The 14855-nt window shown below is 50.7% G+C and overlaps 1 protein-coding gene across 1 annotated transcript in view; it reads right to left on the reverse strand.

The window, feature by feature from the left end:
• The window catches only part of STX1A (syntaxin 1A), a gene marked incomplete at its 5' end in the record, with an annotated part of 52702 nt that overhangs the window by 8074 nt on the left and 29773 nt on the right, over nt 1–14855 (reverse strand). Inside the window, 3 exons of the mRNA XM_062506888.1 lie at nt 501–609; nt 4412–4485; nt 7124–7198. Of these exons, the coding sequence (XP_062362872.1) occupies nt 501–609; nt 4412–4485; nt 7124–7198 (258 nt within the window). The remainder of the gene's footprint in view (nt 1–500; nt 610–4411; nt 4486–7123; nt 7199–14855) is intronic.

A 14855-nucleotide genomic window follows, 5' to 3' on the forward strand; every position in this document is an offset into this window, starting at 1 on the left:
GGCTTCTAAGAGACATCAGGTCCTGAGCCCAGAGAGGTGCCTGGGGCAGCACTGAGGCTTTTGCTCTTCCTGTGCAAGGGAGACAATGGGAGCAGGGAATGCTCCCATCTCAAGAATTTTCATGTTTAGCTGAGTTCACCCATGAAGAAGAGCACCCTGAGGAAGGACAACTACACACAGGAATCAGGGATTCCCATGAGCTTCTTTGAATTAAAAATTAGCTGCAAGCACGGAAGAAATTCCTCTACTGGTGATCCCTGTGCTCTCTCTGCAGCATTTTGCGATGTACCTTGCTGGATGCACTTTGCCCAAGGTACCACCCCACGTCCATGTCCCACAGAAGCTGTGTTCCATCATTCCCCTAGGCTCCCGTGCCTCCCGGGTTTTCCTGGGAAGCTCTGCCCAGCCGTAGGAGCAGCTCTGATCCATTGGGAGTCAGTGCAGGATGTGGCTCCATGGCACCCACAGCACAGCTGTGTTCCCACTCCAGGTTTACTCACTGATCTCCAGCTGCCTCTGGATCCTGCCCTTGCAGCGCTCCCGGTAGTCAGTCTGCGTGGCATTGTACTCGGACATCACCTCCACGAACTTGCGGGACAGCGTGGAGTGCTGAGAGGGAAGAGAAGGAGAGAGGGAGCTGAGGCTTCCATGAGAGGGAAGGCTCAGCCCTGAGCACCTCCTGCACCTCCAACCACCCCAAAAGCAGCATTTCCAGCCCAAATGCTGCTTCAGAGAGTGTGACAGAGCACAAGGGGGGCAGGTGGCAGCAGGTGACACATCCACAGGGGAGTAGACCAGGGGCACCCCTCATCCAGCCCTACCTAAGCACAGCCTCCAGCCCCGAGAAGATGCCCTGGGAGGCTGGAAGCACCCTCCCTGCAGTACTTGTGCCTCAAAAGCATGGAGGTGAGGCCATGGCAGTGCCCTGGGTTGAGCCCTGCCTGCCAGTGCCATGCTGCTGGGACGTGCCAGACCCTGCATAAGCACAGGATGGACCCATGGGGATCATTCTGCAGTGCTGGGGAAACAGTAGTCAGCCTTGCTCAAAGGCACAATCACAGAATCATTTAGCTTGGAAAAGACCTCCAAGATCATCAAGTCCAACCTGTGACAAATCCCCACCTTTTCAACCAGACCTGAGCACTGAGTGCCACCTCCAGTTGTTCCTTCAACACCCCCAGGGATGGGGACTCCACCACCTCCCTGGTCTTCCCCTTTCCAACCCCTTCAGTGAGGAAATTCACCCTGATGCCCAGCCTGAACCCTCACTGGCACAACTTCAGGCTGTTTCCTCTTGTCTTGTCCCTTGTTCCCTGGGAGCAGACCCCGACCCTCAGCTGACTGCAGCCTCCTCTCAGGGATGTCTAGAGAGTAAGATAGTCCCCCCTGGGCCTCCTTTTCTCCAGACAGGACTCCCCCAGCTCCCCCAGCTGCTCCTCATCAGACTTGTGCTCCAGACCCTTCTGCAGCTCTGCTCCCATCTCTGGACAGTCTCTGCACAGCGAGGGAACAGGGAAGGGCAGATGTGCCTGGTACCACCAGCACTCAGACGTGTTGCTGCAGCTGTTCCCACACCTGGAGCAGCCCCAGCCAGCACAGCTCTACCTCCAGGAGACAACACTGGAGACACCTCCAGGGTATGCTTGCACTGGCTCTGCAGCTATTCTAAGCCAGTAACAGCACAGAATTTATGGAGAACCTCTGCTCATCTTCTCCCTTCTCCACCACAAAGCTCACACCAATGCCCCCGGCAGCTCCAGCTCTATCCTCTGCTCAAGAGGTGCTGGCCCAGAACATCTCCCAAGCATCTCAGCTCAAAATCCAGCAACAACGTGACGTGCCATCCAAGAGACTCTTCTGCTGTTCCAAAATTGTTTTTCCTAAAATCCACTTCATTCTCATTCAGCTGAAAACTATCAACATATGTTATCTGGAGCCAAATATAGCCTGGGTGCTGAGTGAGTCCCTTCCTGCTCACTAGCACACCATGCTACACCTCTTTTGCTTAAGAAGTTACTTAACTCAGTGTTGATTTTCTCAGATTGTTATTTTATGTTCCCATGGGCATCCCAATTGTCTACAATATTGCATTTGATTTTTGAAGGAGTTTTGTGCAAAATCAGCTGGAAAAAAGCATTTAAATGGCTTTCAGACATTAAATAAACTTACCTGAATATTCACAGCAAATAAAAAGCATATAAAAAAGTACCTTGTGATTGAACTCATAAAACAAAACATATTAACTCAAGTAGCCTCTCAAGGAATCAGTGCCACTGCAGAAGGACAAAGGTGGTGGTGATCCCAGGTGGGGCACAGGACAAGTGAGGACAGGCTGAAAGAAGCAGGGTCTGGTCAGCTGAAGGTGACAAAGCTTAGAGGGATCCTTTTGTTACAATGACCCAGAGGGAGCAAAGAGAGAAGCTGAAGCAAAACATCTTGGAAGTGGACAGGGGCAGGAAAAGAGATGAGGGACAAAGCTAGGACATAGAATTCCCATATTAAGGGGGAAGAAATCTTCATGAGAGTGGTCAAACACTGGACCACGTTTGTGGTCTGTAGTGTCTCCATCCCTCCGGATTCTGGGGAGACAAGCACCTGCAGGAGTCAGAGTCAGGGACCACAGAGCTCAGTGTCACACTGCTCACCTCAGGGCTCTGTGCCATGGCCTAGAGGTGCTCCTCTGCACCCAGAGAAATGCTAAGAAATGCCCAGATTGCAAGAAAACTTCCCACCTCCCTGACTCAGGGAGTTTGGGTTTTTGAGCCTTGAGAAGAGAAGGCTCTGGGGAGACCAAAAGTCACTTCCAGTGCTAAAGGGGCTCCCAGAGAGCTGGAGAGGGACTGGGGACAAGGGCCTGGAGTAACAGCAGAAGAGGGAATGGCTTCCCACTGCCATAGGACAGGGTTAGATGGGATACGAGGAAGATATTCTTCCCCATGAGGGTGGTGAGGCCCTGGCACAGGCTGCCCACATCAGCTGATGCTGCCCCATCCCTTGAAGTGTCCAAGGCGACGTTGGATGGGGCTTGGAGCACCCTGGTCTAGCAGAATGTCTCCCTGCCCTTGCCAGTGGGTTGGACTGGATCACCTCTGAAGGTTCCTTCCAACTTAAATCAATCCATGGCTTCATGGTGGAGCAGAGCCCTGAATCCCATTCTCCCACATAACAGGGTGATGTCTGAACCACAGAGCTCAACACAGACTAAATCTAAACCCTCTCAAATCCACAGCCCTGGGTTATGCAGGTCTCATTTGTGGCCACCTCTAGTTTTCCAAGACACTGCCAAAGTAAAGCCTTTTCCTGAGAAACAAGGGCATGTCACAACCAGTACTAGGGGCCATCACCACTGACTGCCACCTCCCCTCCCTGCCACTGGCACCTGCATCTGGGATGGCATCAGTTCTTGAGGGGGTCAGCACAGAGAAGAGAGCAGAACACCCTGGGGGTTCACAGCACTGCTGTCAGCACACAGAGGTGTCTCTGGACTGGGAAGAGAAAGTTTTCCTTGGATGGGATCTGCTGACAGCCTGACACTGTCCAGCTGCAACAGAGCTCTGTCCACAGTGGAACCCTTCCACAAGGAACAGAAGGGCTGCTCTGCATCAGAACTTGCTGCTCTCCAGCTGCTGCACCATCCTTTGGCTCTGCCATTCCCCAGCAATTCCCTGACCTGCCTGTCCTAGGGACAGGTGGGCTTCTCCCCTCCCCAGCTTTGCAGAGCATGGTTCCCCCACGGCCTTGGGCAGAGCTGGGACAGCGTTTCCTGCTGGTGCAGGGCTGGAGGGTGCTGGGGTTCCAGCTAGGAGCTGCACCTGCAGAGCTGATCCATGACCATCACTGCCATATTGATATGGTACCAGCAGTGGATGGGAGAGCAACTCCCTGAGTGGTTCCCAGGCTGAGGAGGAGATAAACGACAAGAGCCAAAACTCCTCCAGCACCACTGCAGAACCTGGAGATAGCAGGACTGTTTGTGTGTGAGTAACCCCCTGTGAGAGCCACAGATCTACATCTGGATCCCACCCCAGGTGATAAACAGCAGCAGTGGCTGCTCCTGTTGCCTTTATCCCTTTAATGGTTTGCTAAAACACATTCTTGATTGCAGAACAAGGCTCTGAGATGCCTTGTCTTCACCCATATTCCCCAGTACAGAGGACACAGTTCTGCAGGGATGCAAGGATAGATTCCAGGCTGCAGCACCTGGTGCAACCCACCTGATGCTCTCTCACCAAAGCATCACCTGAAGGTGATGCTTTACACCAGCTCTGCATGATTGGGCAGGAGGACAGAGCTTCACACAGAGAAATCCACTCCATAGCCAAACACAGTCCTCCTCTCCCAGCACATCCTGAGATCCCCCAGCTGCCAGTTCCCACTTTCCCTCTCCTGGTGCCACAGGGCAGAGGCTCACCTGAGTTTTCCTTATCCGCAGATCAGCCGACGACCTGTTCAGTCCTTCCTCTTGTTCAATGCTCTGCTCAATGCCTGCTCAGGGTAGAAGGACACATTACTTTGTGCTGTTTGGAGAACAACCACAGAATCATTAAGGTTGTAGAAGACCTCCAAGATCACCAAAGACAGCCTTCGACTGATTACCTCAAGTCCATTAAACCACACTGTCAAATGCCACATGCACTCAGTTTTTGAGCACCTCCAGGGACAGTTCTTTTCTAGAGTGCCTGTTCCAGTGCTTAACCAAAGAAAGGGATTGCTTGGCAAAGGGACTGTGAAAGACCGGATCGAGGAGCAGCTGGTACTGGGCAGTTCCCAAATCCTGACTCCACCATTCAGCCTGGCAGCAAAGCCCTGTTTCATGACTGCAAAGCACCTGGTGCCTGGCCACTGGCTGTGATTTGGGGCTGAAAGGGCAGCACTGTCACCCCCAGGCTGGTGAGCCAGGATTTCCACATAAAATCAATGTGATGCTTAGGTCTGATTGCCAGTATTCAAACAAATTGGAGAGCTGTTTCCAGCAGAGAGGCAGGAGGAGGAAATCCATAGCTGAAGTGTCTCTGCAAAATACCAAACCTCAAGACTCCTCCAGGGAACCTAAAAATAGCAGCTCCTCCAGCTGTCTGGACTGGCACAGGGAGTACCCACCATGCTGGCATGAGTGCCCTGCACCATGCTGAGCACCCATGTAGCAGCGCAGGGATCTGCCCCAGTAATTCTGAAGGTAAATGACATGAAGCCCTCACTGCCCACAGCCTGTGAATCACGGCAGCGAGGAGCACTGACATGTCCCACTGTGCTTTGGGCAGGGAGAGGCCACAGGGCTGCAGAGCAGGAAGGCTGGCACAGAGTAGGACAATGCAATCCTGCCCCATCCCTGGAAATGTCCAAAACCAGGTTAAACAAGGCTTACAGCAACCTGGTGTAGTGGAAGATGTCCCTGCCCATGGCAGGGAGTGAAATGAGATTACCTTCAAGGCCTCTTCCAACTAAAACTATTCCATCATTCCAGGATTCCATGAAACCTGCTCCTCAAGGCCAGCTCAGGACATACTAATTCAAAGACTTAATTTCAGGGACTTATAAAATTTGGAAGAAAGCACCCATGAGCAGGCTGACCAGCATGCAGAAACACCCATATCCATGAAAACCACCCAGGATGAGCTGGTGGCATCCCCAGAGTCTGGCTGAAGACCCCATTCCCAATACTGATGTCTCACAGCTCTCTGAGCCTGGCTGTCCTCAGCCCATTCCTTTCTAGAGCAGGTCCCTCAAGCCCAGCCCAGGTTCCTCCTGCAGCAGGGGCTCCCCTCTCCTGGAGCTGCCCCTCACCCTCCAGCACAGCTCAGAATATTCCATCAGTAACTGGGCTTCCTTCACACTCATCACAAACCACTCCCCATCCCCAAGGAATGGTATTGGCAAACACTGAGCATTTCTGATCATTAGTAAAATCACATTTGCCCAAGAAGCTAGTAATTAGCCCCTGCATGAGTAATGTCTGGCCTGAAGAAGTCAGTTTGTTGTCAGCAGATGTTGTTTTTGATCAGTCCTGACTGTTTTCTGTCATTGATCATGCTGTCCATGAGGCAGTTTGGGACAAAGCACAAGGACTAGTCATCTGCTGCTCCAGGTAAATATGATACCAGAGAGGCTTTTCTGGGAGCAGGAAACAGAAGCCTGTCCTACAATCCTTCAGGCTTTCAAAGTCCCTTACAAAACACTTCACAAAACACTTTGGGAAAAGGATTTTTGTTTTTTTAATGCCAAACCCTATCACCAGGGATCCCAGTGTGACCAGGGCCACAGGAATGGATCCCTTGGACTATGGAATAGATAAGATGGGCCCTGGATCTCCTTCCTGGCTCTAGCTGAGATCATGTATTAGGAGGACAAAGGGAGCATGGGAACAAGAGAGGCACAGGTCTCCTGGTCCACACATGGGACATGCCACAATAGTGGTGACCTACCTAATAAAGGGCTTCAGGCATATCTGAGGGCTCCACAACTGTGAGAATCCCACAAAACCCTGGGATTAGTGAGGACACTTCCTTGAGGGAAGCACCATCTCCTCTCCTACTCCTCAGACACAACCCAGGTCTCCTGCACCAATGTCAACCAAACCCCAAACTGATGTCCAAGACCACCACAGGCAAATCCGGGGTGACCTGCCTCCTGTCTCAAGATGCTGCAATCCTCTCTGACTCCCTCAGTCCCCTGGGGTCCAGTCTTGGAATTCTGGGCTTGTCTGAGTGCTCCAGCACAACCCTGACCCTCAGTGGGTTGACATCCACCTTGTTCTCACACCTCAGAGACTGACTGACTCTTCCAACAGTGGAAAGTGAAGGTCACATCCTGCAGCACACCAGCACTTCTTCACTCACCCAGACCTGAACTGAACCTTTGGCCAAGCTGGGGTGTGCCCAGTGTCCAACCCCTGCCAGTGGTGTGGCACAGGACTTACTCAGAGCCCACCAGCTGCTTGTGGCCCCATTCCCTCAATTCCATTCTGGGAACCGGGCACAAGGGGGCAAATTCACAAAGGGCAAATAAAAGCATCTGGAGGGTACAGCAGAGAGGGAAGGTGATGCTCATCCCTGGGAGTATTTCCAGCCTGGGACAAGAGTGCTCCAGGCAGAGCCCCACAGCTCCATCAGAGGCCAACACTCACTCTTTAGTTTGGAGCGCACTTTGTTCGCCGTCTTCTTTATGTCAGACATCAGCTCCTCCAGCTCCTCTTTCGTTTCTGGGGAGAGAGGAAAGAGCAAACATGGATGTGCTGCAGACACCACTAAAATCTGCTGCCCTGCAGAGTGTACAGACCCGAGCTGTGAGTACTTCAACCCCCTAACTGGTAGAATTTCCGACCCCTGGCTGAAAACACTCCCATCCCCATACTGGGAGTACTCCCACATCCAGACTGGGAACACTTCCACCCCAGACTGGGGGTGCTCCCACCTCATGCTCCATGCTGGACTCTCCTCAACACTCCTGAGACCTCCAGCTGCTTCCAGCTCTGGGGTCCCAACACAAGTGTTAAATGGAACAGGAATGAGGTCAGGTTAGACATGGAGAAGAAAGATTGGACCATAAGGGTGGTGAGGCCCTGGCACAGGCTGTCCAGAGCAGCTGTGGCTGCCCCATCCCAAGAAGTGTCCAAGGCCAGGCTGGATGGAGCTTGGAGCAACTGGTCTAGTGGAAAGTGTCCCTATCCATGGCAGGGAGGTGGAACCTTTCAAATTCCCTTCAAACCCAAACCATCCTGAGAACCTGTGATCACACAGAGGTTCCTCTCCCAGAAACCAGTGTGTCCTGAAAGAAGCCAGGATTTTCAGACGTGCCCCTCACCAGTCTGTGCTTCAGGAGCTGCCAGACCCCCTGTACACAGCAGCAGGGCTGGGGTAGGGGCACAGCCCCATGCCCAGAATGCTGGGACCCAACTGTGGTCTGCCAGTGCAGCTCGACTGCTGCCACTCCAACACTCCCTCTTGATTTTGATAAGATCAAGACTTAATTAAATAAAAATCTGTTTAATAGAGCTGAGGCATATTGACTGACTCATGTCAATGGTTCTGATGCCAGCTGCCAGTCACAGGCATAATTAGTAAATCCTGATGATGGGAATGTTCTGGGGGAAGGTCCTATTGTTCTGGGGGCTGTACATATTCCCATCCCCAAGCTACAAGCTTCAGCACTATTGGGAAAAGGAGAGAAGGAACACATCTGTGAAATCCTTCACCCCAGGATATTTGCTGGAGAACAGGCACAAATGGGGCATTTTCAGTTTAAATTCTCATTTAATTGACTAATTATTTTTCCCCATTCTTAAAAAAGCTTGTAATAATGAGAAATAAAGAAATAATGAGAAATTTTAATGCAAAGAAATTTCTTGAAAAGAATTTGCAATAACAGGAAAGTAATAAACAACAAGAGACTGTTATAATAAGAAATTAATAACAGCAGTAAGAAGGAATTAATAATTATTTCTTAATAAAGAAATAAACCAGCCTGGGCTGAGTAACTCCCTGCAGCCATCCAGGCTGGGTAAGCAGATCAGGACCAGGAGTGCTGGAGACAACAACCTGCCATGGACCCAGGGATGGGCTGGGAGATGGGACTGTTCAGCTGGAAAGAGGAAAGCCAAGGGTGTTCCTACTGCTGTCTGAGACCTGCAGGAGTGTGGAGAGAAGATGGGGCCATGCTGGTCCATGGAGGTGACATTCAGCTTCCTATTGAAGCTTGGAGGTGCACAGGAAGAGGACAAGCAGTGCTGGACACCAAGCTGGGACAAGCAAAATGCAAATTAGATATTAAGAAAAACATCCATGATGGGGTCAAATACCAGATGCAGAGAGGCTGTGGGATGTCTGTCCTCATGGATATTCAGCACAAGGCTGGGTGAAAGGTTGAGCATTGGACCTGCAGGAGGGGACAGGCCAGGGGCCTCCAAGGTCCCTTCCCACCCATACCCACCTTCAATTCTACTCAGCAACTTCACAGAACTCAGTGCCATGTACTTTCCCTTCTCCCTGTTGATTTGGGCTGAGGGATGCCCCTCTCTATTCTGCTCTTGTGAGACCTCACCTGCAGACCTGCTTCCAGATCTGGAGTCCCCAGCCTAGGAAGGATGTGAAGCTACTGGAGCAAGATCAGAGGAGGCCAGAGAGATGCTCTGAGGGCTGGAGCCCCTCTGCTCTGGAGCCAGGCTGGCAGAGCTGGAGGTGTTCAGCCTGGAGAAGGCTCAGGGGTGACCTTAGAGACCCTTCCAGTGCCTAAAGAGGCTCCAGGAGAGCTGGAAAGGGACTGGGGACAAGGGATGGAGGGACAGAACAACAGAGAATGGCTTTCTACTCTTAGAGGGCAGGCTTAGATGGGATATTGGGAAGACATTTCTCCCTGTGAGGGAGGGGAAGCCATGGCACAAGGTGCACAGAGCAGCTGTGGCTGTTCCATCCCTGGAAGTGTCCAAGGCCAGGTTGGATGGAGCTTGGAGCAACCTGGGACAGTGGAAGATGCCCCTGCCATGGCAGGGGGATGAGAGGAGAGATGAGATGAGATGAGGATGAGATGAGATGAGATGAGATGAGATGAGATGAGATGAGATGAGATGAGATGAGATGAGATGAGATATGAGACGGTCTTTAAGGTTCATTATGATTCTGTGTGAATTCTGTGCACTGCTGTGAAGCTGCCACTGAGGACACACAGGACAAGTCCTATGCTGGGCACTCAGGGAGTGCACAAGACCACACTGATGGAAGGAGGGGACAGGGAACAGGGCTGGGTGCCTTCCCTCAAAATATTTCCAACTGAGCATCATGAAGAACACTCCTTCTGGCTTGATTTGAGTCACAGGCCGTGTGAGGATTACTTGGCGGCCTGGCAGGCACAGGCTGCCCAGACAATTATTTTCACATCTATGGTGTCTGTTTAAGTGACTCACTCAGATCTATTTAACCATTCACAGCCAGTGACATTCAGCCACGGGAAGCTGAAGTACCACAACATTGCTGTGCTACGGCCAGCATCACTTTGTGCCAGAGTGGCACTGAGGGGGCAGATGGGACGTTCAGGGGATGAGTCAGGCTCCCCACACTCCTCCCAGGATGTCTGCTACATTCCCACTGGCACTGAGCACACAGAGAGCAGAGATGTCTGTCCCCATGGCCACGTGTCCCTAGTCTCTGCTGGGAGGGAGAAGAAGCCTTTGGTCCAAGGTCGAGTCTCATACCCCTGAGAAGCCTCAGGGCCAGCTGTGACCTGCCTGGGAGCGAGCCCAGGCAGTGCAGGGAGCAGGAGGGGTGCAGGCAGGGGCACAAACTCTTTCTCCTCCTCTGCCAACAGCTAATGAGGCTCCTTGTCTGACAGAGAGCAGGCTGGTAGCACTGCAGGCAGGCAGGAGATGGCAGGCAGGAACAGGTAGGCAAAAGCAGAAATGAGCAGGCAGGAACAGGCAGGAGCAGGCAGAACAGTCAGGAAGGAGCAGAGAGGATCAAGAGCAAGCAGGCAGGTGTAGGCAGAAGCAGCAGGGAGGAACAGGCACATAGGAAGGAGCAGGCAGGAGCAGGCAGGAGCAGGTAGGTAAGTGCAGACACTGCCACCATAGCTCTCTGGACATTGTGGTGACAGTGACTTTGCTTGCAAGGTGCTCAGCCTTTGAGCTGCCTCACTCACTCTTGGTGGGGACTAAGAAACTTAACCTCAGCAACCTGCAAGTCTCTACTGACAATAACCAATCAATATCATCAAGAAAAGTGCAATTTCAAGCTAATTCCCAGCTGAGTTACCTGGCAAAGCTGGAAGCATCTTTTTGGCAAACACTTAGCTCTTTCAATAAAAAATGAATGAAGATGCTGAGAACAGTTCCTTGAAGGAAATTTTTTAAAAGATAAACCTTTCTTGTTTATCTCAGCACTTTCATTTATGGAATGTTGGGTATTTTTTAAAGGTGAATGCAAAGAGGAAGCACAGACCTGAAAGCCCCACAAGGATCTGGTCTCTGGGAGCAAATAATAAGGAATCCTTCCTAGGAATTCTATGGTGTTAGCAGAAACTTCTTCCATAGTGTTTCATTGCCTCAAAGCAGTACAAATGAGATCTGTTTAAATCACTAGTGATGATATTGGCTAGAAAGGTCCTGCATGTGGGTCAGGGAAATCCCCAGTACCAGAAGAGACTGGGGGATGGATGGATGGATGGATGGATGGATGGATGGATGGATGGATGGATGGATGGATGGATGAAGAGCAGCTCTGTGGAGAAGAACTTTCCAGCTGAAGTCCCATTTGCCAAAAGAGATTGGGATATCAAGTGACCTCTGTGCAGTCCTTCAGTTCCCAAAGGCTGACATTTCTTGGCAACAGAGCTCAGAGTTTCACATTGCAACTTATTGATTCAAGCTGTGGAAAATAAGAAGAAAAACATCAGATGCTGATTCAAAATCTTCCTGATTTTCTAGAATTCTTTTCAACTCTGACCACAACCATTTGCAGCAGCTGTGACAGAATGGGGACCAGGCAGAGGGGGACAGGAGAGAACTGTTCAACCCCTGCTCCAAGCAGAGCCAGGCCTGTCCCATCCATGTAGGAACAACACAAGGAGCTTCAGCTGCCTGCCAAACCGTAGAAATAGGATATGGCAAGGCCATCCATCTGCCTTTGCCAGGAGCAGGGCATGGGAGACAATGAGTACAGTCAGGAAGGACCAGAAGGTCCAGGATTTTTAACTACCTGCATGCCAGGAACAAATCCTGTTCAAGATGCAGCAAGGAGAGACCCTGCCAAGGTTCAAGGTCAGTGCAAAATGTCCAGGCTTTTACACAGGAGCAGAACAGAGATAATGCACAGAAGGGTCTGAAAAGCTTGTAGGATCCCCTGAGATGAAAGATACACCATGAAACACCCCTCATTCATCCCCCTGGTTGTGTTTTGGAGTGATCCAGAACAGATTAAATTGTACCTTTTGACGTTTTACATCATTAAAAAGGAAGCATGTGATATCACAGAACCTAGAATTACAGGGTGGTTTGGGTTGGAAGGCACCTTGAAGATCATTCCAATGCCCTGCCACGGGCAGGGACACCTTCAACTAGACCAGGATGCTCCAAAACCTGTCCAGCCTGGTTTTGGACACTTCCAGGGATGGGACATTTAACTGAACTCCTATAAAACTTCCATAGGTAAAAGCTGGTACCATCAGTGGAACTGCATTTCTATAATACCATTTGATACCCATGGTGATGGGTCCTGTTCCCCAAACTGTAGACTACCAGCATGATCCCCACAGGCTGCCAGGCCAGTCCAGTCACTGAGGATGGAGTCTGAGGCCACTGGCTGGACACTGGGGGTTTTCCACCAATAACTGGGCTTGTAACACCACAGTGGCCATGAGCATCCTCATGTACCAAGCCCAGCTCACCCCTTCCACAGACTCTTGCTGAGACAGCTATCCTGAATACCTTCAGGATGTTCTCATTCTGTGGTCATCTTCCTCTGACTGCTCCAGCTGCTCCAAACCAGCCTCAGAGCTGGAAAATTCCCACAGGAGGCCAATCTCAGGATGAAAGGAAAGCTGTTCTATGTGTTAACCACAGAGTCACTGAATCATCAAGGCTGGGAAAGACATTCAAGATCATCAAGTCCAATGTTTGGCCAAATATTACCATGCCCACTAAACCATAGCACTACACATCCAGCTGTTCACTGAACACCTCCAGGGATGGGGACTCAACCAGAGTCCTGTGCAAGACTTAACCACTCTTTCAGTGAAGAACTTTTTCCTAATATCCAATCTAAACCTCCCCAGGCACTTCAGGCTGTTTCCTCTTGTCCTGTCCCTGTTCCCTGGGAGCAGAGCCCAACACTCCCGGCTGACCCCTCCTGTCAGGGAGTTGTGAAAAACCAGAAGGGCCTCCCTGAGACTCCTTTCCTCCAGACAGAACTCCCTCAGCTGCTCCTGGTTCTCCAGACCCTTCCCCATCTCCATTCTCTCCTCTGGACACACTCCAGCCCCTCGATGTCTTTATTGGAGTGAGAGGGCCAGAACTACACACAGGATTTGAGAAGTGGCCTCACCAGTGCCCAGCACAGATGGATGGTCCCTGCCCTCGTACCAACATTGCTGGTAGCAACAGCTTCTTCTGCAGCCACTTTTTGGGTGTTTATAACTCAACAGCACAAATGAGGGGATCACAGTGCTCACACTGAAGGGCCTTGGTTTGGTGCAAAGGTGGCAGAGCCAGTGCAGTGCCTTGCTCCAGTTTCTCTGCTTTCAGAGAAAGCTGGATCTCTTCTTTTTTTTTTTTCCAATTAACACTAAAACACCAGTTTGTAAACATGTGAGGGATGAAGGAGAGTCATGTGTAAATGACATAATTAGTGCCTGTACCTTGACATGAGCTTGAACCCAACTCCTGTAATAACATGGCTCCCAAAATTGGCTGTCCATCCTGCAAAGGGCTTATGGAACCTCCTGCCTCACACTCAGCAGCAAACCCAGACCCACAGCTCATCTCCAGCATCCTCAGCCCAACACATCCCACACTGCCTTTCCAGCTTACAGCTCCACTGGAGCAGCTGTTGGGAAAGCAAGAGGTCACTGAGCTGGCAGGAAACAGCAAGAATCAACACTTCAGAGCAGAGGGAGTGTTAGAGATCTTTTAATTAAAAGCAGGCGATAGATCTGATGGAAGCCCTGATGGAAGCACAGGATCCAGGGAATGCTGTGGGGGTGAAGGCAGGTGGCTGCACCTCCAGGGACTCATCCACCTTCATGTGAGGCACCCAATTAAGACAGCAAAATTTATGCAAGCAAATGGCTGTGGATGGGTGCTCCCACCTGCTGCAAATGTGCCCATCTGTCAGAGCTTCCCAGCCCTGCAGCATCATTCCCAAAGTTGCTCCCTTGGAGCAATTAGCTCCAGGAGCAAACACTCCTTCCCTTTCCATGGCCTTCCTCTGTCTTCCCTATGGCTCTCCTCCAAGTCTTTCCATTCATCCTGTTAGCTCCAGGGCAGCACTAGAGAAACCAGCCCCTCCACTGCCTGCTCCCATTCTACTTGGAGCCACACACGAACCCTTGGCAGCTCCAGGATGGACACAGGACACTTGAGATGCACTGCTGGAGCTCACAGGGACCAAAGCTGCCCCAGCCCTCTCACAGACACTGAGGACACAGGTATCAACTAAAGTCCCTCAGCTCTATTTTTACAACACTGACTGCACTAACTGTCTTACCTTCTTTAGTTGACCCGATCGAATTCCACCTTGAATTCCCCATTATTTTACTCAGAAGCAAGGTCAGTTTAATCAGTCAATAATTACCCAGCTCATTCCCTCTCTCTTTAGAATCAATGCTCTTCTACCTCCCAAGCTCCCAATGCCCACTAGGTATGCCAGAAATTATTGGAAATCAACACTAATGGCAAAGGCACCATCTTACTCAGCACCTGGAAAACTTCCAGATCAATACCTTCAGGCAGCCTGAATCCAGCAGTGTCTATTTTTGGTATCAACTGTTTAGCAACAAACTGATTTACTGCTGGAATGTTGGAATTTAATCAGCATAAGATGAATCTTGTATTTCCCAAAAAAAGAGAACCATTTCCCATATGTTTGTGTCCTTTCTGCATTATTCTCCAATTTTCCTTTACTAATGCACCAAAATGGTTGAGAGGTTCTGCTCTTCTTTAAGCACCTCAAGAAAACTTCAGTGTCCTTCAGGCCACTGCTAGGTGGGTTTTCTGGCTCCCTGTGAATCCCAGCTCCAGTTTCTGTGACACTGGGAGAGAGTGGGAAAATATTCTCCTCCTTACTACGCATGGGAGAAGAGACAAATGTAAATCCATGGCACATGAAAATACAAGAGTAGGAGGTACAGAAAAGTGGCAAGAAACACTGAGGTAT

Source organism: Cinclus cinclus, chromosome 22 (assembly GCF_963662255.1).
Source record: "Cinclus cinclus chromosome 22, bCinCin1.1, whole genome shotgun sequence".
Classification (NCBI taxonomy): domain Eukaryota; kingdom Metazoa; phylum Chordata; class Aves; order Passeriformes; family Cinclidae; genus Cinclus; species Cinclus cinclus.